The sequence below is a fragment of the Arvicanthis niloticus genome, chromosome 22, assembly GCF_011762505.2.
Source record: "Arvicanthis niloticus isolate mArvNil1 chromosome 22, mArvNil1.pat.X, whole genome shotgun sequence".
NCBI classification, from domain to species: Eukaryota; Metazoa; Chordata; class Mammalia; order Rodentia; family Muridae; genus Arvicanthis; species Arvicanthis niloticus.
This window is the reverse complement of record NC_133429.1, coordinates 17,742,796-17,758,579: the sequence shown is the minus strand read 5'-3', so window position 1 is coordinate 17,758,579 and position 15,784 is coordinate 17,742,796. Positions and strand designations below refer to the sequence as shown.

At 43.4% G+C, this 15,784-nt stretch overlaps 1 protein-coding gene across 1 annotated transcript in view; it reads right to left on the bottom strand.

Moving 5' to 3' along the window:
• The window catches only part of Fgd6 (FYVE, RhoGEF and PH domain containing 6), a 112,758-nt gene that overhangs the window by 51,489 nt on the left and 45,485 nt on the right, over positions 1-15,784 (bottom strand). Inside the window, exons 4-5 of the mRNA XM_076920024.1 lie at positions 2,710-2,777; positions 2,592-2,622 (exon numbers count right to left, since the gene is read on the bottom strand). Coding sequence (XP_076776139.1) covers positions 2,592-2,622; positions 2,710-2,777 — 99 coding nt within the window. The remainder of the gene's footprint in view (positions 1-2,591; positions 2,623-2,709; positions 2,778-15,784) is intronic.

The window sequence follows — 15,784 nt, the reverse complement described above, 5'->3', positions numbered from 1 at the left end:
CAGAGAGACAGAGGCAGGACTTTTAGATCTCCTAGGCAAGGGAACCCAGGGAAGAAGAAAGAGAATTGCCATTGCCAGAGAAGGAATAAGATGCAAGTTTGAGAGCAGCAGAAGACAGAATACCAGTCATGTAAGAGCAGGGAACAGCAGCCCCAGCCCCAAACTGGGTCCAGGGTAGCAAAGACAGAATACAGATTTCAGTAAGTAATAACTCAGGAGTATCAGATGGGGGGTGTGGGACTGTGAAAAGGATAGCTTGGTTTCTTGTAGAGCACTGGCTAGAGATGGCTGGAGACCCTGCAAGGGACAGAATACATTTTGCCATGCTCCCAGACGCTAGGATCCTGACACGTGGTCTAAGACCTCCATTGATCAACACCTTTCAGTTACATAGGGCCACGCCCCTACCAGCCCCTCCAGAGGTAGAGGGCGTGACTACAGGCCTCAGCCAGAGGGTATAACCAATTAAGTATTCCTTCCCAGACCCTCCTCCCTCCCTATTTAACTCAGGTCTGCCCTGAGTTTGGGAGGTGCAGCCACATTCATCTCCTTTCTGCTATAACAATAAATCTTGTAAAACCATGGACTTCCCTGTGTCTTTGGGGCCCCGCAGTAGAGAACCATGGAGAAGGCCTCTAACTAATGAGCCACTGCCGCCTCCTCCTAATCTCCACCAGAAGACCTCTCTGCGTTCCTGCAGCAGAGCCCTGCCAACTCAAACAAGCCAGCCTTGAACCAGCCAAGTGAGTGCCGTAACAAAGAGTCTCTTTCCCACGCAGTGCTTGCGGCTTCCTTCTCTCCCCTGGTTCCTCTCCCATCTCTGTTCTTCTGCATCCCGAAGCGAAGCAGTGTCTGGTAGACCAAGAACTGGTCTCCGGGTCCAATCAGGAGCCCTGCCCCCACAGGAACTTCAGGCTGAGATTGCTCCACGCCTGGGCAGAGCCCCAAGTGGCTCCTTAGCCCAGCATCCGCCTGACGCCACGTGGGAATCACAATTCCGCCCAACAGGACCCACGCCCAACCACGCAAGTGAGCTATCAGCCCCGCAAAAGGGTGTTAATGTTTGGGAGTGGCTCAGACATTGCACTGTTTAAGGCATATTAAAATAGAAGGCTGCATGTGTGTGCACCTTTCATTCAAGAATCCAGAGCATTGGGCGGCTAGCAAGAAAGCCCTACAGCCGCTGCTGAGGAAGTAGAGCAGATTAATCAACTACAGCAACATCTTTATGTCCAGGTAGCCTTGGTTTTAGCTTTCTAGTTTAGTGCTGGTCAGTTTTTGTTTTCAACTTGGTAGAATTTAGAATCACCTGTGAAGGAGAAACCTTAATTATGGAACTGCCAGACCAATTGGCTTATGACAATGTCCATGAGAGACTATCTTGACTAATGATTGACTGGGGACAGTACAGCCCACAGTGGGCAGCACCATCCCTAGGCAGGTGGGTGTGCGCTTATAAGAAAGCTAGCTGAGAATGAGCTAAACAATGAGCAAGTAAACTATGTTCCTCCATGGGTCCCGCCTGCAGTTCTTGCTCTGACTTCCCTCCACAGAGATTTTAAACTGGAAGTGTGGGGTAAAGAAACCCTTTCCTACCCACACTGCTTTTGGTCCCAATGTTTTATCACAACAGAATGAGACTAGAATATTTTTTATCAGATTGCTGTCTAGTGTGGTGGCTCAAAACTGTAACTGGGACTCTGGAGGCTGAGGCAGAGGATCACTACACCTCTGAGTCAAAGATGGGATGAAATGAGACTGTTTCAAAAGAGAAAGAGGGATAGAGACAGAGATGGTAAAAAAAAGAGTAAGAGAATGAGAGAAGAAGAGAACTAGAGGGCTACAGGGAGAAGAGAGACAGACAGACAGACAGACAATCTAATTTTCAAGGGAAGTTTTCAAGTGGACTGGAGCACATATAGTAGCACACGTGTGGAATGTTTGGTGTATTTGGGATATCTTGCCAAAATATCATCAAATCAAAATAACACTAAAAGACTTTGACTGCCAGTGCACATGGAATCTTGTAAAAACTTGCAAGGACAAAAATATGCAAGAGGAAAAATGAGTATGTGGTCAAATATATACAGTTGTTTCCTAATATATATAAAGTTAGCTATAAAAATGCCTGTCTCAAGTGTCTCTGTTTCTGGGTGCTACTAGGATTAGAGAAGAAATGCCCTAAAAGATACGTACATCATCATCATTGTGAGTGTTGAGGATGTAGTTTAGTGGGGGGAGGGGAAGGAAGAGCGGGAGGAGGAGCAGAAGCAATAGCAACAGCCATCACAGCTCATCATTATGAAGAAATGCAAGGTGCTGAAGATAAGGAATCATTTAGATATATCTGGGTATGAATGGGATACAGACATTTTGGAAAATGTCTATTTTATAAATACATATACATAATTTAGGCATACATATTTAATTTATAAGTATGTATTTTTTATTTTTTTGCAAATTTAAAATATGACCAAGCACTAGAGAACATGTATCATTCAATTATTAGCTGTGCTAAGAACCACTGGGGTAAGAAAAGAGCAGGACCAGGAATAATCTAAGATTTGAGAAAAATATTAGCAGATACTTACAATATGCAAAAGCTTTAACACATCCACAAACCTGTAAAGCAAACAAACAGAAAAGCATTGTTTTTTAGTAGGCCAGCTGGGGTAGAACAGTCTTCTGAACGGATAATTTGATACCTACACTTTCTCGGAGCTCATGATCTCCTTGGCAATATGATGAACTTTGCTTTTCGTCCCAGCATCTTCATCCTGGAGTTAAAGAGAGCATTGAGAAAGCATAAATTCATAAAATATGGGGTCAGCTATGAGCTCGTTAGACATGCACTTTACCCCCATTCTTACTAGCACATAATTCACACTACACAATACTGTCATTCTGTGTTTCTGCCTCCCCACTGGGGTGTTGGAGAACTACTGATGTGACACTCAGAGGAGGTGAAATGCAGGGTGTTAGGCTGCATTTCTTCCTTGCTGCTGGCTGGAGTGCTGGGCTGCCAACAGGCTGCTCAGGGGAGGGCGAAACTCAGGGGTCCTAGCTTGTGTTTCTCTGGGTGAAAACAACAGGAGATGGGAGGAGGCTGTGGCTCTCAAACTCCTAAGCACCCAGACACTGCTGGGATTGAGAACTGGAGTCTGCGGGCCTGGGATGGGGAGGAATTTGCCTTGGCACAAGTGAGTGAGTGCCAAATGTATGGAGGGGCTTTCTACTGGAGACTCAGTCGTGGCTCAGTATGACAAAGGCCTCACCCAGTGGCAGCAGTCCTAGATGAAAGAGATAGTTCTTGCTTGTCCAAATTGTTTTATTCATGATGGAGGAGGATGCATACATCTTACTCAGGATGAATCAGGGATTAAATACCTTTTGCAAGAAGGGATGCCCAGGAAGAGACACTCATTGGCAGAATACTCAGGGTCTATCTGGATACCTCATTAGCACGGAGAACTAGGTTTTCATGCTACATGACTGGCTGTCATGACCCTCTCAGTAGGGAGTCATGGTGATGTGCTCCAGGACAGGAACCTGGTCTGGAATTCATATAAATTCCTGCCATTTTCAATTATGAGATTTACTGGGGTTCTGAACTTGCTACAGCCTTACCAGTTCTTCTGTCCAGTGGTCTACCACACCACACAGTTCTTCAATGGCAAACATGGGGAAATAGTAAGATGATGATACAGAGTAGCTGAGAGAAATCAGGAATAGGATTGGGGGACACACACCTTTAATCTTAGCACTTATAGACATGGCTGAATCTCTATGAGATTGAGGCCAGCCTGGTCTACACAGTGAGTTCCAGAACAGCCAGGACTACATAATGAGACCCATGTCAACCAACCAACCAACCAACCAACCAAATGAACAGCAAAGGTCCAAAATGAAAATGTTAAAATACTACAAAGAAAATACTTCTGAGTATCACAAAAAGCCCAGTCAAGTTGTGTATATACAAGTAATTCCAATACTCAGGAGACAAGGCAGGAAGATGGTGGGTTCTAGGCCCAATTCTGACAACACTGCAAGTCCAACTAAAATAATAAACAAACAAATAAATAAATGCCCTTTAGGTCATGCATGAAGACATGCTGTGAAGAACTATTAATGGGTTGTGTAAGTCAAATCTCTCTAATTCTAAAAGCATGGTGCAATCAGGACTATCAGGACTCTTCATGACATTATTTATCTGACTTCATCTCAAGGACATCTTTTAACTATTTCTTAGTGTGAACATTAAACATCCCAGCAAGGACAAAAAACTGAACATGTCTGGGAGAAAAAAAAATAAAGATGATTTAGAAAGTGCTTCTGACATTTAGGTGAACTTGCTGCTGTTTACAGGGAACAAACAGATGGACTTTTCCCTTCCTAGTCTCTGAAAGATCTGAAAATGCAATCTCTTAGTGAAGAGGGGAAAAACCAGTAAATAAAGAATAAGCAATTAAGATATTTACATAAGGTGAAAACTATAACTAGAACCAGACTGGGAAATGTAACTTCTCAGTACAAGTTTGCTCAGCATACAGGCCCTTAAGCCCACAGCAGAGCACATGTGTGCACGCACGCGCACGCGCACACACACACACACACACACACACACACACACACACACACACATTAAAGGAGAGTTCTGAAGCTGCTGTAGAAAAACATCAGACTTCCATTTTGTAAAGTTTTTTTTTCATTCTTGTTTGCATTCTTTCCAGCACTGGCAGCACCGGACAGTTAGTCTGCACTGTTTCAAGAACTATTGAGCAAGGAAATGCATAAAAGTCGCCATGGCAATCCCCTAGCCATTCATTAACAGAATGCCAGGAGGTGGGGCGGGTGACGTGTTAAAGCAATGGCTCTCAGAAGCAGCCTTCTCTACCAGGAAATGGTGGACCGTCCCAGCAGATCCACTCAGCACATGACAGTTCAAAGTACTATCATAGTTCTTCATTTTATTTTTTTAAGTTTTTGGTTGTGCTGGGGGGTGGGGCGTGGGGGGGGAAGGCCCTTCAGCATGCTAGCTGAGTGCTCTACCACAGATCAAAGCCCAAGCCCTCTTTCTTAGCTCTTGAATTGGTTTTCACGTGGTTCCAGAATTTCCATGTCAAAACAAAGACATAAAATAAATGAGGTTTTAAAATGAGTCAACTCTCCGGGAGAAAACATGTTAGTGATATTTAAAACCTGTGACTGCTTGTGTTCTGTGCATTCTTTAAAGTCCTTAGCCTCACATTAGCTAAGCATAGCTGATGTCCAAGTGTGTAAACTGGGTAATAATCTTTAAAGGTTTCATTTCAATGTGTTTTGTTGTATTTTTGAGGTACGGTCTTCCTGTACCCTGAACTGGCCTCAACTCAGAGTCTTTCTACTGCAGCCTCCTGAGTTTGGGAATTACAGTCACAGTATCACCTCACCCCAATAGGTTCCTCAATATGTTTAGATTCTGTTCATTTGTTGCAGAGCTGAGAACTGGTCTAAGAGATACTTCATATGCTAGGTAAGAGCTCTACTGGGGAGTCTCATACTCAGCACCCCCGGAATCTAAACATGTATTTATTTACTTACTTGTTCTAATGTGTATGTGTGAGCATGTCTGCACAGAGCATATATAGGAGCCATTGGAGGCCAGAGAATTGCATTGGATCCCCTGGAAGCGGAGTCAGAGACAGTTGTGAGCTGCCAGGTGGGTGCTTGGAATTGAACCAGTGTCCTTTGCGGGGGCAGTAAGCACTCTTAACCACTGAGCTACTTCTCTAGATCCTGGAATTTTTTTGTTTTTTGCTTTGTTTTAATTGTAGTCATGTCTGTGTTCATGTAAGTTAGAAATACAAGGGAGAGCTTTCTTTTTAGATTCATTTAAAATTAAATACAAAATATTTAAAATTTAAATAAATAATAAATAATTAATTCATTTAAAATTTAAAATAGTAGCTATAGTTGCAAGGATGAATAAGTTCACAGTAGACACACACACTAAAAGCAGAAGACTCCCTGACAGAGAGATTTAAAGCTGATTATCTGCAGAGTTGGGGCAGAGGCTGTGCCGAACACTCCAGTGCTCACCTAGCACGCCTGAGGTCACACCTAAAAAGGGAGGGAACTGAAAAGAAAAGCCAGAATTCCAGTTATTAGCCTAAAAAGTGTTGAATTACTCTATCACAGGGCTGGGAGCTGCTCAATTAATCAAGTGCTTTTTATAGAGCTGTTTTTGATACCCCAATTTAAGCTCAGAACAGACCATGCTACCAACTTCGACCAGATTCCCTTAGATCCATGGATAAAAAAAAAAAAAAAAAAAAAAAAAAAAACACACACACACACCAGTTAAAGTGCCTTTGCTAACTCAATGACTGGGCACTCCTAAACCTGCCCTGCCACCCTAGACATAATGGAAGAGAGTGGCTGTTGGCCACTCCAACCAAAAACTCACATGGCCGGTAGGCTTTATCTCCTGTCAGTACTCCTCCTTCTCTTCCCCAGTTCTCCCTGTGTCCTCCCAAGCAACTCTAAGTGTCCCGGCCCGTCTTCAGTCATTGGTCATTGCTATCTTTATTGATCAATCAAGAACCAACTGGGGAACAGGACCTTAGCATCAGAACCACCCCCTACAGTGTTTGCTATGGATATATGCAGGCTTGAGGATAATTTGGGGGGAAAAAAGGCCAAATGTGGCACTATGCACCCGTGACCCAAGCACACATGGAGACAAGTGTATCTCCAAGTTTGCTGGCAAACCTGTCTAGCTTTAATACTGAGCACCAAGCAGGTTAAGTTAAAGACCATTCCCCCAAAATCAGATGAAGAACAACTGAGAAAGACACCTGACATCATGGGTCTTCATAAATAAATACACATGTGTATATACACATACACACATAAATGGATGAAATTAAAAATTACTGTATTAAATACTGCACCATTTTTCAACTTCTGGTAGTAACCTTGACCTATCTTCCCAACATTCACTTCTAAACACATAGCCAATATAATTACTTATTCTCCTACCAAGATTTGATGAATCAAAATATTCTGTAACACTAAAATTCTCTTCCTCGATCCCTAGAACCACCATTTTCTTTTTAATTACAGGCTCATGCAGCTCAGGCTGGACTCACTTCATTGTACAGCAGAGACTGGCCTTGGACTCCTGATCCTCCTGCCTTCACTTCCTCGGTGCAGGGATTACAGGTGTGAGTGACAGCAACCACGAATCTCCTTGTTTTTGTTCCCTTGTGTTTGTTCCTTCTGTGTTTTACTACAAAGAGTTTGCATGCGATACCAAGAAACCCTAACCCTTTTACTGATAGAGACTGCTCTTTCAAGAATATCCAGGAAGGCTACAACCAGACTTCATGAAAAGATCTTTGAATGGCAAATGTGATGGCTAATTTTGGCTGTCAAAACACTTGAGAAGAGGGAACCACAATTGAGAAATTGCCTCCAAGCCTGTGATAATTAATGTCTGTGGAGCCTTTCCTTGATTGCTAACACATGTAGGAGAGCTCGGCCCACTGTGGGCGGGGCTGTCCTTGGACAAGCAACCCTGGGCTGTTTAAGAGTGACAGGTGAATGTGAACTTGGAAGCAAGCCAGTAAGTAGCCTTGACTTGTGGCCTCTGCTTCAGTTCCTGTCTCCCGGTGGGCTCCTACCTGGAATATCAGAGCTTTGGCTTCTCAGTGATGGACTGTATCCTGTGAGCCAACTAAACCCATTCCTTTCCCATGCTGCTTTGGCATATGCTATTTACCACAGCAACAGAAACCAAACTAAGAGATGATTTATCCATGGTACATACTAATGCAGTCTAATTAGCCTAGTGTGGTTTGCCTTCTTTTCCTCAGCTCTCAAGTGCTATTGCTAAAGGGACAATTGTATTAATCTGACTTCTGTCCCCATTAATATCCACTTTTCTAAAGTAGGTTCTTGAATGATTAAGACTAATGGGTTGGCCGGGCGGTGGTGGCACACGCCTTTAATCCCAGCATTTGGGAGGCAGAGGCAGGTGGATTTTTGAGTTCAAGGCCAACCTGGTCTACAGAGTGAGTTCCAGGACAGCCAGGACTACACAGAGAAACCCTGTCTTGAAAAACCAAAACCAAAACCAAAACCAAAAAAAAAAAAAAACAAAAAAAAAAAACCCACTAAATACTGTATCCCAGTACCTGGTTGCCCAAGAGAAGTGAATTCTCCCTTACACCAGCTTCTGTGGTGCAAACCTTGCTGGCAGTGTTAGTTGGTCAACAAAAGGCTAAAGCCTGTGATTGGGTGGTAGATAAGAGGTAGGCAGATTTTCAGTTACCTAGCTGGGGTGGGAGGTGGCAGGAAGAGAGGAAAGGGGAAAAGAGCAGAGAGGAGGAGAGGAGATGGGCCATGAGCACGTGGCCAAGGAACGTCAGGTAACAAGGGACAAATGGCTGGGGTGCAAGTTAGAACAGCTCCAACATCTGCACGGGCTTGGCTTACAGCTTGTAAATAAAATCCTGGACTGTGTGTCTTCTATAGGGGCTACCTAGAATTTAAAATTCCATGTACGGGATGCACACATTTTGTTCTCCTCAACTCCAACCACTCAGCTTCCACTACACTTTGTTGAAAGGGATGTGATCGTGCAGAAGAGATATCAGGGACTGGACCTGCATACGTGCTTACACACACACACCCTTGGATAACTGATATTCTAATAACACTATGCATCTCTCTGTACTATCTGTAATTATAAGGTTAATGCTGCTAAAGTCAGTATATATTTTTAAGATTAGAAACTCATTAAAGGGCTAGGAGTGGAGTTCGGTGATGCCCAGAACGTTTGAGACCTTGAGCCCTACCACTGCTCCCAGGCCCTCAACCCCCAACCCACATACACAACCCCAAAAATGAAGAAGGTGTGGGCAGGAGAGATGGCTCAGCAGGGAAATGCACCTGCTGCGCAAGTATAGTGGCAAACATCTTTAATCCCAACAGGTCCTTAGGAAGCAGAGACAGACAGATCTCTGTGAGTCTGAGGTTAGCCGGTCTTCATAGAGTTCCAGGCCAACATGGTTATGTAGAAAGACCCAGTCTGAAGAAGAAAGGGCAAACAAAAAGACACACTTGCTGTTCTGCAGAGAATCAGGGCACCCACATGGCAGCCCACTGCCACCTGTAACACCAGCACCAGGAGATCCAGTGTCCTTGCTGCCTTCACAGACAAAGCACACATAGAAAATACATCTTTCTCTTAAGGTATAATTACTTTGGCATTTGCTTTCTATCTCCTTTCTTCCTTTTGGTACTGTCATGGCACTGGGGGCCCTACTCTCTGCACAGGGCCTTGTTCTACCAGAGCCTGAATCACACAGACTTGTGTAGAGTGGGAACCTCCATAATTATCATACACTGTCCCTAGGCAGACAGCATGCTTCTGCAATAGCGAAGGACAAAATACAGACTAGAAAACTTAACTATACATTATAATTCTAAAAAAGGACTGGTATCCAGAATATGCATGCACACGCGCACGCGCACGCGCACGCGCACACACACACCTCTGATAACTATAGGGCTCATGGGCACTTGTTGCTCTTGCAGAAGACCCAAGTTGTTTCCTGTACCTACACAGTGGTTCACAGCCATCTATAACTCCACTGTCAAGAGATATGATGACCTCTTATGAGCTCTTCAGGTATCAGACATACATGAGGTACACAGAAATACATATACATATATGTATAGAAATACTCATACATATAAAATAAAAATAAATATTAAAAAAATCCAACTCTGATAACTCAAACACCTCGGTTAAAAATGAGAACTGATATGAGCAGACATTTCACCAGCGCAAAGCAGATGTAAGAATGGCCAACAAGTATACGAGATGTTTCAGCATGGTTATGTTAAAACTCCAGTGAGATACAATCACACCCACACAATAGCTACAATTAAAAACATCAATCAAGTCAGGCATAGAGACACAAATCTGTAAGGTAGGAGGATCAGGATATGGAGGCCAGCCAGGCTACACAATGAGATCCTGTCTCCAAACAAAGGAACAAAATACAAAGAATCAAGTCCTATCAGAACCCAGGAAGCTAAGGCAGGAGGATTTTGAACAGTAAGCCATCCTGGACTACCTAGTGAGAGACTCACTGTCTTAAAATACAAGCTTAAGTGGAGATACTGGGATTGGTATACACTGCAGGTGGGCATGGCAGTGCTTAAATGTTTTGATTGGGGTTTCTATAGTCTCCTAATATCAGACAATATATATAAATGTTCTAAGTTAAATTTATTTACTTACTCTCTCTCTCTCTCTCTCTCTCTCTCTCTCTCTCTCTCTTCTCTCTCCCCTCCCCTCTCTCTACCTGTGGGTCCCATGGATTTAACTGCAGGTCAGGAAGTTGGAAACAAGCATCCACCCACTAAGCTATCTCCCAGCCCACATCTCTTGCCCCTATTATCCTGAGCTTGGTTCCATGAGGAAGGAGTCAATAGTATCTTTATGTCATCCTTCTAAGATACGAAGCTACTATTTGACCTGACTTTTGACAGCAAAATTAACATGAGAAATAGCTCTGCTGCAGCCAGGCCACTGCTCTGAAGCTGGGTTTGAACTTACTGATCATGAGAAGCACAAGCGAGTTTTATTGTTCGAAATTCCCAGGGAACTACTTCAAAACTTTAAAATCCTAGATTTGGGTTGGAGTGTGCGTATTTAAAGAAGGGACTAAAAAAAAAAAAAACTATCCAGGAAAGGGAGGGAAAATCAAGCAAAGTACAACGAGACGTGTGTGTGTGTGTGTGTGTGTGTGTCTTTTGTGTAACTATAAAAAGATGAAAAAGAAATAGCCCCAATCTTCACAAAGCAAACAAAGGAACTAAAAGCACATAATATCACAGCTTGAACCTGCTGAGCATCTAGGGCGACCACACTAAAGCAGACTGTGGGATCAGGAAGGCTTCACCAAGGCAGTGCATTTGATGACCTTCAGTCACCGTAAGCATTCATTCCATACTTGCTCCCCAGTGCAGGGCTCAAACTACAAAGTAAGATGCTCCAATGGGCTGACCACAGGAGCACAGAACCAAGCACAGCCACCTGAGACTTTTTAAGGCTAACTGTCCCTGGCTCCCAGCATAGAGAAGACTGTCTATGAGATCAGCATCTCACTGAAGAAAGGTCACCCGAAATAAGTGCAATTGTCTTATATTTCCTCCCTAAAACTTCCCCTAGCCAGCAAAGGCGCACTCAGAAAATATGACAAGATCTCCACCTACTGAGCTAAATCTAACCTTTTCCTTTTTTCTGCCATCCAAGAGAGACTTGATCTCCACAGCGACAGCAGAGTTCACAGTGCCTCTTGCCCACCTTCAGTCCCCTATGAACTGGACGGCCCTTCTTTGTGTTCTCAAGCTTTGTGTGGTGCCCATACACAAGCTAATAAATGGGCCGGCCTATTCCCTGCTGGGTGTGCCTGGTCAGTTGATTTTGGCTGACTCAGACATCAGACCTGTAAAGGAAGTGGGAACTTCCTTAGACTTACTGCATCTACCCATGCAGTGATGCCAGAAACCTGAATTCCTCTTTCTCGTCCTCGGTGCCATCTTCTGAGTCAAAAAGTCTGTTCATTTATCCTGAATAGTTCCTCAGTGCTTAATTGCCCCTTTCCTTGTGTGTGACTTCTGTCACTTGATGACATGCCCAAGATAAACTTGGAAGAAGTCTCCTTGGGCTCATGGTTTCAGGAATTTGTAATTCCAGGTGAGTTCTGCCCTCTCTGTCTCCTTCTATACACCTTCTCTGTGTTCTGGGACTCCCTGCTGCTCAAAACCATCTTTCCTTCCACAGATCTCTGCCTGAGGTGCTCCAGCTCATTCTTTAAGATGACAAGTCGCGGGTTTTCTCTTTATGAAGCCTGCCACCCTCAAAGGACAAGATTACTCTCTTGTTCACGTACTATTTATAAGACACTCAGCAGATTGTTATTATCTGTGGAAATCTCCTAATTCTCTCTAGTCTACTTTTGTATCCTTCTAAATATGAGCATAGTGCCAAACCCACCGTTCATGAACAAACAAACATGTACAGGTGGCTGCTACTTTCTCAGATCCTAAGCCTAGAACACATTGTTTGAGGTGTTAGATGTAACATAAAAATACTAACTCAAAATCTGTAGCACATATATAATACAGTATAGAGGGCTGAATTAAATAAGGGAATCTAATCGAGGAGTCCGAATAGTTATCTACTCTGTCTTCTTCTATGATTTATTTTATTTTTATTTTTTTAGATTTATTTTTTTGTGTGTGTGAATATTTTGCCTACGTACATGTGTATGTACCATTTGTGTGTCTGCTACCTTTAGAGGTCAGAGAGGAAAGTGAGGTTACATATGGTTGTGAGCCACCAAGTAAGAGCCAGGAGCTGAATCTGGGTCCTCCGAAAGAACAGAAGTTGCCCTTCACCACCAAGCCATCCCTGTAGCCCCTTATTTTGATTTTTTAAGCCATGTAGCCACCGTTGGCCTGGAACTGACTATATAGGTCAAAATGACTTCTAGTTCACAGATTACTGCTTGCTTGAAGGCCATTAACATTCATGTATAACACACGGGCACAGATGCTCAGAGGCCAACACTTCAGTTGTGAGCAGCCTGATACAAGTTCTGGGTACCTGTTAAGAACCAAATTCTTCTCCAGAAGCAAGCAGCACTGGCCCCTAACTACTGAGCCATTTCTCCGAAGACAACAAATATTCTATACTCTCTCCATCTTGTAAGAGCACTCAATGATTCCAACCCAGCAAAAGAATGATGGAAACAGACCGTGTAAGAACTCAAGTGGCCTGTTTGGTACCTCAAACTTCTCAGTTAATGAAACTGTATCCCATTTCAAAGCAGACTGCCTATTAAATAATAACATCTTCTCAAAGCCTGCCCTGTGAAATGCTAGCCACAGACAAATGAAAACACACTCTCAAGGTCAAGAAGTAAGTCACAGATTCCAAAACAGAACCTTTGACCAGAAATCCAGTGACACGCTCCGTTTGATCTTCTGATAACAGCACAGCTTTGCATGTTCTTAACTGTTCTCTTCATTTCATATTTGCTCAGAACCAGCAATGTCCAGTGACATTGTCCCAGTGTGTTGAATACTATTGTTGAGGCCTCCTGTAACACACACAAGAGTTCTACTTAAAGGAGACAAATGTTACCAGCAAGACCTGCCCAAGGTGCAGCTCCTTATTGCTTTTACGTCAGAGATGAGGCGATGTCATGGTGTCACCTAAAGGACAATATCCTTTTCAGTCTCCACCCTTCTCATCACAAGGGAATAAGCATGAGCTATTTTCAAAAGATTCGAAAAGGAACAGAGAAACAAGTATCTATCTAGAGACGTTGCAGAATGTTTAATCACAAAGAAACAAAATGAATACACTTCCTCTTTTATTAATTAATTAATTAATTAATTTCCTCTTAGACTAAGTCTCACTAAGTCCTTGGCTGGCTTGGAGTTTACTATGTAGAATAAGATGGCCTCAAATTTGCAGGAATGTCTCTGCCTCCAAATGCTAAGACCATGGGTATGGCCACGCCTAACATATTTCTTTAAAACAAATATTTATTAAAAACTGAAAGAACAAGAAACTAAAGAATTTCCAGGGAGCTATAGGGATGACTCAGATGGTAAAGAGCTTGCCCCACAGGCGTGAGGACCTGAGTTCAGATCCCCACTACAGTATAAAAGACAGGCAAGACAACAAACACTGACCTTGCTGAAGTGCTAAGTTCCAGATTCAGGAAGAGCTCCTACTGGAGAAAACGACCCAGAGAGCAACAGAGGAAGCCATCTGACTCATGGCCTCTGTATGAGCATCCATATACAGACACCTGCTCAATCACACTCCCACACATGTGCGCGCACGCACACACACACACACACACACACACACACAGAAGAATTTCCAAAGAGGATTAGCAAAGATTCCCATAGCTTATTATTGTTCTCCAAACACACTCTATGTTCTTTTGGCTTCTGTGAACAATGTACCAATTTGCTAGCAGAAAAATAAAAAACCAGATTGTAATTAAAAATTCCAAATTGGGGGTTTTCAAGCAGGTTGCATGGCCTTTCTGAAATCCCTGTACTTCATAGGAATCAAAGATCATACATATGGTAGATCCCATGGGAAGGTTTTGAACTGTCTGAGACTGTTGGGTACTGAGTTGCTTTTAAGGCAGGTTCTCACTTTAAGGCCCTGGCTGGCCTAGAACTCACTAGGTAAACCATACTGGTCTCTAACTCATAGCGCTCTACCTGCCCCCGCCCCCATCTCGAGTGCTAGGGTTAAAGGTATACACCACCACCACAGTTTACTCTTTAAATAATTCAGTGGTTCTTAGTAAACTCAGGACTGTCCAGCCATCACCACAATTGAAATTCACAATACTTCCCTATCTTTCAAAACACTCTGCCCTCCTCACTAGTCACTCTCCATTCCTTTCTGTGGGCAAACGCAATTCCACTGCATGGACAGATCACATTTCGTCTCTTCAGTTTCCAGGTGATGATCATTTAGTCTGTTGTTCTGGTCATTATTAGAATAGTGCAGTGTGAGAATGTAGCTGTTGCTCAGGCCACAGTATCTGCAGCAGCCAGTCCCCTTTCAGATACTGACAGACACCCTCCTGAGGCACTGTGACTCTAGCTAGCAGACTTTCAGGTGCCATGGCATCTCACCTGGGGTGGGGGGAGTTTGTATCAAAGGGTATGGGTGACCACACATCTTGTTCCCCATCCCCTCTCAGCCTCCTGACTACAGGCTTGTGCGGTGAAGCCCCTACTCTCAGAAAGGTCACTTTTGCAGGCACACCCTACTTTCCTCTATTCAGACTCCCCAGCAAACCACTGGTCTCTGATGCTAGGGGTGTAAGTGCTCCTCAGAGGCCTCACCATACTGTTCTCTTGTTTGTCTAGCCATGGCATCAAGAATGCTTCTACTCCACCTTTTAACCCCAACAATCTACCTCAGTGTCCCCTCAAACCTTCATCTAAGACTTTCAATTATGAACAGCTATAATATGAACATTTTTGTGTAGACATATATTTTCACTTCTCTTGGATAAGTAGGTAGTAAATGTAGAATTTCTGTGCCAAATGACTATAGCCTTTGAAGAACTACAACTATTTCCCAAACCACTGCTTCTCCTTTTAATGTCCCCAGAGTCTCCCAATACTTGTTCTTATCCATTCCTCTGTTGTTTTTAAGTTGGTTGTCTTGGCTGGCCTAGAACTCACTACATAGACCAGGCTGGCTTCAAACACATGGCAATCCTCCTGCCTTTGCCTCCCAAGTGCTGGGATTATAAGCATGTGCTGAACTTGACTGAAGCTGACCATTTCTTCAAGGTCATCCAGCATAGCAGTGCTAAGTCTGAAGCACAACAGGGCCCTGAATACAAGCAAACTGCTTCCTTACTCAGCAAAGACAAGGCATACTTAATGTATTCACTAGCAAAGTCCTAGAGTGCTTGGTGTGAAATGTTTAAGATTTCCCTTACTGTGTATGGCCAGTTATAACTTAAAAAAAAAAAATCTCTGTGTCCTCTGTGTCAGACATTGTTCTCAGAAATGTCAGCATTTGTTCATTTGTTCAAAACAATCCTTGAAATAAGGGCAACATCACACCTACACTCTACTTCTTTTTGTTTTCCAGTGAGGGAAACTAGGGCTTAAAGGAAGTGAGTTGGTCGAGATCACAGAGCTGGTGAAGGGTGGGGTCGCAAACAAT